Source organism: Loa loa, assembly GCF_000183805.2.
Source record: "Loa loa unplaced genomic scaffold supercont3.351, whole genome shotgun sequence".
In the NCBI taxonomy this organism is placed as follows: domain Eukaryota; kingdom Metazoa; phylum Nematoda; class Chromadorea; order Rhabditida; family Onchocercidae; genus Loa; species Loa loa.
This window is the reverse complement of record NW_018108531.1, coordinates 38,142-45,258: the sequence shown is the minus strand read 5'-3', so window position 1 is coordinate 45,258 and position 7,117 is coordinate 38,142. Positions and strand designations below refer to the sequence as shown.

At 32.0% G+C, this 7,117-nt stretch overlaps 2 protein-coding genes across 2 annotated transcripts; one reads left to right on the top strand and one right to left on the bottom strand.

The window, feature by feature from the left end:
• Positions 1-1,346: 1,346 nt before the first annotated feature.
• LOAG_10290 (hypothetical protein) lies at positions 1,347-2,574 on the top strand (the record flags this gene model as incomplete). The annotated part of the gene is made up of 3 exons (XM_003145818.1): positions 1,347-1,509; positions 1,977-2,145; positions 2,412-2,574. 3 exons carry the CDS (start codon positions 1,347-1,349, stop codon positions 2,572-2,574), a joined length of 495 nt encoding a protein of 164 aa, XP_003145866.1.
• A 1,059-nt stretch (positions 2,575-3,633) lies between these two features.
• LOAG_10289 (hypothetical protein) lies at positions 3,634-4,429 on the bottom strand (the record flags this gene model as incomplete). The annotated part of the gene is made up of 4 exons (XM_020448125.1): positions 3,634-3,830; positions 3,873-4,001; positions 4,080-4,264; positions 4,344-4,429. The coding sequence occupies 4 exons, from the start codon at positions 4,427-4,429 to the stop codon at positions 3,634-3,636; spliced, it is 597 nt and encodes a 198-aa protein (XP_020301702.1).
• Positions 4,430-7,117: the final 2,688 nt, after the last annotated feature.

Genomic DNA, 7,117 nt, shown 5'->3' with positions numbered 1-7,117 from the left:
AACTTGTAAAATTTGAAAATATTTGTTTGTAATTATATTTTATTGATTGTTACTAAATTGTAAATAATAATATCATAATTTTTTCGAAATGTTTTTAATTCAATTGTAAACTATTTTTCGGCTTTTTCTTTCTTTTTTTTTTTTTTGTTTTTTTTCTTATATCATTTAAAATAATTACACATACAAAGGAAGAATATCTTTGTTAAGTGCAAAAGGAGGAAATTGTAAAATTTTACGTTTCAATCGATTTTTTTTTAAATTTGTTTTTTTTAAAAAATTTTCTTTTTGAATTTGAAATTTTTAAATTTCATCTGTGGAAATTTCACTTTTTTTTGTAAGTTTTTTTCGGAAAAAATTTTTTAAATCTGTAATTGTAGCAATCGATATTTATGCAATTATTTCGATTATTGGCATCAAAATTTCACAAATATTTAATTTATATTTGGAATTTTTTATTTTTAGTAATATAATTGGCTATAAATAATTCGAATTTACAACAAAGCTGTGTCAGAAAGAACGATCAGCTACAATGATATTTATCATACGGATAAGCTACAATAATATTTACCGTATTTATCATATGTATAAGCTACAATGATATTTACCGTATTTATCATATGTATAAGCTACAATAATATTTACCATATCTATCATATGGATAAGCTACAATAATATTTACCGTATTTATTATACAGATAAGTAAAATCACATATTGATAAATTCGTGAGGGAATTTTGACAAAAATCTCTGTGAAGACATTCCTCTTCTATAATTATCAATTAATGTTTTCCCATTGGTAATCTATCAAATATTCTAACAATTATTTTCTTTTCTTTTTGCCATTTACATTTCCTTTTTTCTTTTTTTTTTTTAAATGTAGGAATAAACCATTTTGATCCATAATTATCTTGACAAACTTAAAATTTGTTCGTAATTATCCCATAATTGTTTTAGGTTTAAATTAACCCACTTATTTCGTTTCAAATTTAAAAATTTTTTATAAGATTATGCTAAATTTTAAAATGATTTTAATTTCAATTTTTATGACATATTTTATACAAGTAGATATATGCATGATATATGTATATTTTAAATAAGGTGATGCGAATCATTGCGACTATCATTATATATTATCGTTATTGATAGTTAAATAAAATTTTCATTGATAATACGATAATTATGTAATTATCTAATGTTGTCATAATTATTTAAATGGCTTTTTTTTACAAAAAATTTTATTAAAATTAAAATTTTCATTTGATAATATTTTACGTATTACAGATTAGCTGATTAGCTGCACAGTATTTTTATCAGTTATAAATGTTGCTAAAAAGAATAATTCCTTAATGAATGGTAATTATCCTCCGGAATTGGCATTGCAAAGGCTTTCTGAATATTTTTCACCGTTAGAACGATTGAAGCTACAACAATGCTGCAAGTATTTTTATACAATTTATGGTAAATGGTTGGATATTTTGGCATTAGATATCCGAATTGTTGAGCTAAATGGTAAGGAAATGTTTTATTTTGATACAAGAAAAAAAAACTGCCATTATAGTGATAAAGATAATGTTTAATATGATAAGGAACGTTTTAGTTATCAAAACTATGATATTTTAATATAACGATTTTATTAAAATCCATTGTCAAGGGAAATAAAACTCAAATTGTTATGTTAATTATACGATTAGTTAAATGTTATAATTTTGCATTTTTTCTTTTGAATTTTTAATAAGAATAATATTGGGATGAAATTTTAAAAAAATTAGGTTGTGATGGAAATGAAGTAAGAAAAATTTTGATTGAAATAGGTTTAAAAATAGAAATGTGGCAAAGTTTTTATCAACAGCTAATTAATTAATGCATAAGAGAAATAACAGATGAAGAAATGAAATTTGAATAGATTTCAAAAATTATCAAAATCCACTGATAATATAAGTGATAATATTTCTAGAAAATACTGATATAATTTTTAGATGATGATAATAATGAACAAACGCTATTTGCTCGAGATATTGCACAACATTGCAAAAGTGCCAAATTTACATATCGTATAGAGCTTACGGATACACGTGGTACTACGTATAATCTAAAATTTAATTCTGATAAATATGCAAATCGAGCGCTAAAAATTATGTTTTCTAGGTTAACAATTATTCCTTCACTTTCTTTTTCAAAGATTTCCAAAAAAAAAAAAAAATCCATAAATGAGTCATTAAAAATGTTTCCTTTTTTTCTTAACATTACAAAAAATTTTTGTAAGATAATCGATAGTTTCTTTATTTGCATATTTCAATTCCAAATAATTTAACAGTAATTTCATTTTCAAATTTTTTTTAAATATAAATTTTAGATTATATTTTCAAGATTCAAAAACTTTTAATTACAATAATTTTTCAATCAATTTTCAGATTACAGCAATCATTAACAACATTAACAATTCATAATGGATGTTTAAGTGAAGAATTTAGTAATATTTTATCACAACTTCATTCAATTACAACATTACGAATGTGGAATTCGGCTTGTTATTTTGATAAAAAAAAGTTTGCTTTTTTATTAAAGCCCAATTAATCTATGCATTTTATTTGTCCATATTATAATCTTTCGTCTCGTTTTTGGTTTCTTAATTTCAATTACAATCAATAAATAGCAGTTAATAATCCGTAATAGATGTTATCTATTTCGATTCAATCCATCTTTCTTTTCCATTTGAGATTTTTTTTTTTTGCTTGGCTTCTTAATTTCACTTGTTTACCTATTCCATTCCATTCTTAATTTTTTTTTCAGGCTCCTTAATTTCATCTGTTTATCTATTAAATTCTATACATATTGTCGTGAAATAGTAATGACTGTCAGATAATTTATTTGCCGACCTCAGAGGTTGGGTAATTAAACTCCAATCAAATCTATCCAAATGAAGCGCTAATTTAGTGCGAAAGCGTTTGTTAGGAAGTCGATTTGTCTTGTGAATTTGCAACAGTAAGGGATATTAACCTTTATCGTGAGAAGAGATTGATATGAAGCCGATATCCTTGGAAGAGGAGAGAAGAATCACCCTCGCCCGGATTTGGGACCGAGATTATATGTGTTAAGAAATGGAAGTGGTTTTACATGAAGAATGAGAAAACACACCGGAAATGGTACAAGCATTATAACAAGATTAACGGAAAGATTAACATGGGAAATTAAGGGTTTAAACATAAGGATGCAAATTGGTTAGAAAGATAACAACAAAAAAGTGTGGGAAATAATTTTAAGGAATGTAGGTGTGTTAAAAGTGATTCATAGTTATCGTTAGCATTAATTTACAATGTGAATTAATTTATTTGAGGTTTCGTTTTCATGACAGTCCCGACCAGAGAAGGTTGATATGGGGAGTATGTGGGATTTGTAATAAAGTGGAGTTTGTTTGGTTGGTTCTCTTTGTTCCAAAAATTTAGGGAGGGAAGTTAGTAAATCTCCTATGGGAATAGTTTCAACCTCCTGATGGTTTAGAGTCTTGCAACATGAGGTTAAATATAAAATGAATTAATGAGGATTTAATCTTTAAGATAATAAACACTATTAGCGTTATCAAAACGATCACTCCAATTATAATTAGTTTCCAATGCGAAAAAAGTTCCCTCAACTTTACTTGTACGAACGCTGTCGCTCTTTCGAATTTTCCTTTAAGTTGTTCTGATAATTCCTCTCCTCGTTGACTGAGTCGTCCCAAATACTTAAGGTTTCTTGTGGTTTAGGAACTGAATTGGCTGTTTGTTGATTCTGTGCTAGTATTTCTAGTGCTGCACTAATTCTATCAATTTCAAATATACTTATTAATCCGCCTTTAAATTCAATAATTTTTGGATGAAATGGATCTGACTTACACGGGGCGATTAATAATTTTCCGTCTACTTTTGCCGTCCTTTCTTTGTAGCAATAGACTCGCGGATTATCCAGCGACAGCCATTCGATTAGTAATAACAGATTGTTCCGATTTTCACAAGTTTGCTGTTCTACTAGTTTTAATTGCTGTTGAAACTCTTGTTGCAAATTATCGAATAATTATTGAAATTTCGTATTTTCTGGATCACTATCGTCTCCTCGTTGTATTTCCATCATTAATTGCTTGCCCTTTGATGAAGCAAGCGTCAAATTCGTGCTCCTCCTGTTCCTATTGTTAGCAATCTTCGCTACAGGATCAATGACAGCGTCACCATTCATTAGTTTGGGGTTAGTAAAATTGCAATTTTCACCTCTAAATGTTTTGTTTTTCTTACTGAAAATGAATGACGTTTGTAGTTCGTCTATGTTCACATGATTTTCATAGATTTGAGCACTGAAAGTTCCTACCTTACGGTATAGACACTTTTTTGCTATTTGCTGGACGTCCCAGAGAACGATGTTGTTGTTTGTGATGCATTTTCCGTCCCGTGTAGCGCATTTCTCCGCGGTTTCAAGATCCAATACGAATCCATTTCCATCGTAAAGAAATATTTTTCCTTCTGTTAATATTAAATTTGTTGCTGATTGGCATCTAACTCCCAACCATCAGTAGGAATAGTGCACTTGATTGGCTGTTGCCTATTTGTTCTGGGAAACTTGATTTAAATCACTTCTAGCCATTTGCCTTTGATTTGCATAAAATTCTGCAGGTTTCCGATGATGGTGCAGAAATTGTTAGTCCGAATTAGTCAGGTTGTTAGTCCGAAGTTACTGATAACGAGAACCATAGAAATGCTTTAGTGCATGCAGTTCGGGTAATATTGTTACATTTGATCGCCGGGACTATGATGGATCTACGAGCATAAATACTAACCTGAAGCAGAGTGGAATTCTGCCGCGTGATTTCTTCACAATTCCATTTTTCCGGGATATTAAATGGTATTCCCGATTTCCATTCTCTCTTTACTTCTACTGGTATTATAAGAATGTAAAGCATGAATACTGATGAAAGTGGGACTATTAAGTTACTCTTATTTACCCCTTTTGATTGAGATTGTCGTTTTGTATTGCTTCTAGTTCACATTGCAATGGGTTCCTGGAGTTTCCCTGTGTCCTGTTCGATTTCCAGAACTTTCGTGCTTTCCTTGCTATTAAGTTCGAGATGATCTTCATCATTGTTAACTTCGAGGGGATACAGTACATTTATTGGACGATCGAGGAGTTTCCCAGTGGGAGTTTCTACTTGAACATTCATGACTTGACCGTCCTTATCAATTTTGACACCTTTGATTCTTAATAATTTCCACATTCCCCTTGGAATGCCCGATTCATTTAGGAGTGCAATCTCTCCCTTCCTTGGAGTTCTTTTTTGTGCTCCTTTGGGTGAGGTAATTTCCCTTTGTGTGTGTTCTCTGAGGCTTGTTAAATATTCGGTTCGAAAGATTTCCCAAAAAATATCGAGAGTTTTAAGAGTGCTTTCCCAGTATTTGACGAGCCTTTCTTTGGTATCTAATCTGTGAGGGATAAATTCTTCCTGTGTATCATCATCCTTAATCATGGGTAGATGGAGCGAAGTGTTAGGCAAAATAAAATCAGTGGGACGTATAATAACGCAGTCGTCAAAGTTAACATAAGTTAGTGGTCGGGCATTAAATATGCCCTCAACTTCCGCAATTAGCGTCACCAATTCCCTTTCCGCTAGGTATTTTCTGCCAATGGCTCTTTTTAATGGATTTTTCGTTAACCCAATTAGTCTCTCATAAATTCCTCCTTGCCAAGGAGCCTTTGATACAATATTTTTCCATTTCATTCCATCTTTTGCTAAAAAGTTGAAAACAGTGACTTGTGTCGTAATTGTTCTTAACGCCTGGAATTGAGTGCCATTGTCGCTTAGAATCAGTTCGGGATACCCTCATCTTGCAATGAATCTCCGAATAGCATGCAAAAAGTTTATGCGGACTGATCTTCTGCCAATTCGAGATGCATGGCCCTTGTCGTAAAGCATGTAAATAATATTACCCACCTTTTTGTTGGCACACTATTACCTTTGAATGAAAGAGGGCCAAAATAATCCACACCGACATGTGCAAAGGCTCTAGATCGGTTGACATGCGTTTCCGGAAGACTTACCATCGGTGGTGATTTGAAGGATCTGGAGTTCCAACGTTTACAGATTCGACATTTGTTTATCATTCGTTTAACTTCAGTTCTGCCTTTGGGAATCCAGTACCTACTCCTCAATTCTGAAAGTGTGTGAGTGATACCTGCATGCATAGATTTTCATGTTGTTGTAATATAATGAGTTCCGTATCGGATTGTGTCGAGGGAGATACATAGGATATTTGCTAGTTTCAGGCAGCTCCGAGTTCTCCAGTCGACTAGTAGATCTCCATAGCTTATCATCTTCTGTGTAGAATAAATTCCACTTGTTTATTTCATCGTCATTGACTCCTTCAGACTGCGCTTGTCTAATTAACAATCATTCCGACAATTTGTAATCCTCATCTGTAGGTCGATGTTTTCAGTTGAAACAGACTGTAGCCATGATAATCCGCTTTTAGTTGTTAATCGAATAAACTTAAGGATCCACGCAGTTGTTCGTAACAGTCTTAGCCATTTGCTAAAACGTCGATAAATTGAAGATTATGATCCTTGCTCATTCGCGAGACCTTTGCTATGGTGATTTCTTTTGGTTCGTTGTTATTATCAAAATCGTGTTCCCATCATGGCCAGTTAATTTCCCCCTGTTCTAGCCATAACGGACCATGGCATGAAACCTTTGAGTTGTTTCGGGTTAAGACCTCTTGTTGCCACATCTACGGGGTTCTCTTCTGACGGAATATAACGGAAGGTAAATTTCGTTCTACGTATTTCCTCGACCCAATTTTGAACAAATCTTGGTAATAGGTTAGAATGATTTTTTTATCCAATGTAATGCACATTTAGAGTCTGACCACAAAATTACCTTTGTATTGGTGAGGTCCAGTTGTGTCATGACGAATTGTGCTGCTCGTGTTCCGATGAGTATGGCCATCAGTTCTAGACGTGGTATTGTCATTCCTTTGATAGGAGCAATGCGGGACTTGGAGAAAATAAGCGATGATTTGTTCCATGCATTCCTGACTCACTAGATACACTGCTGCTGAATATGCTAAACTTGAAGCATCAGTGAACACATGTATTCCAA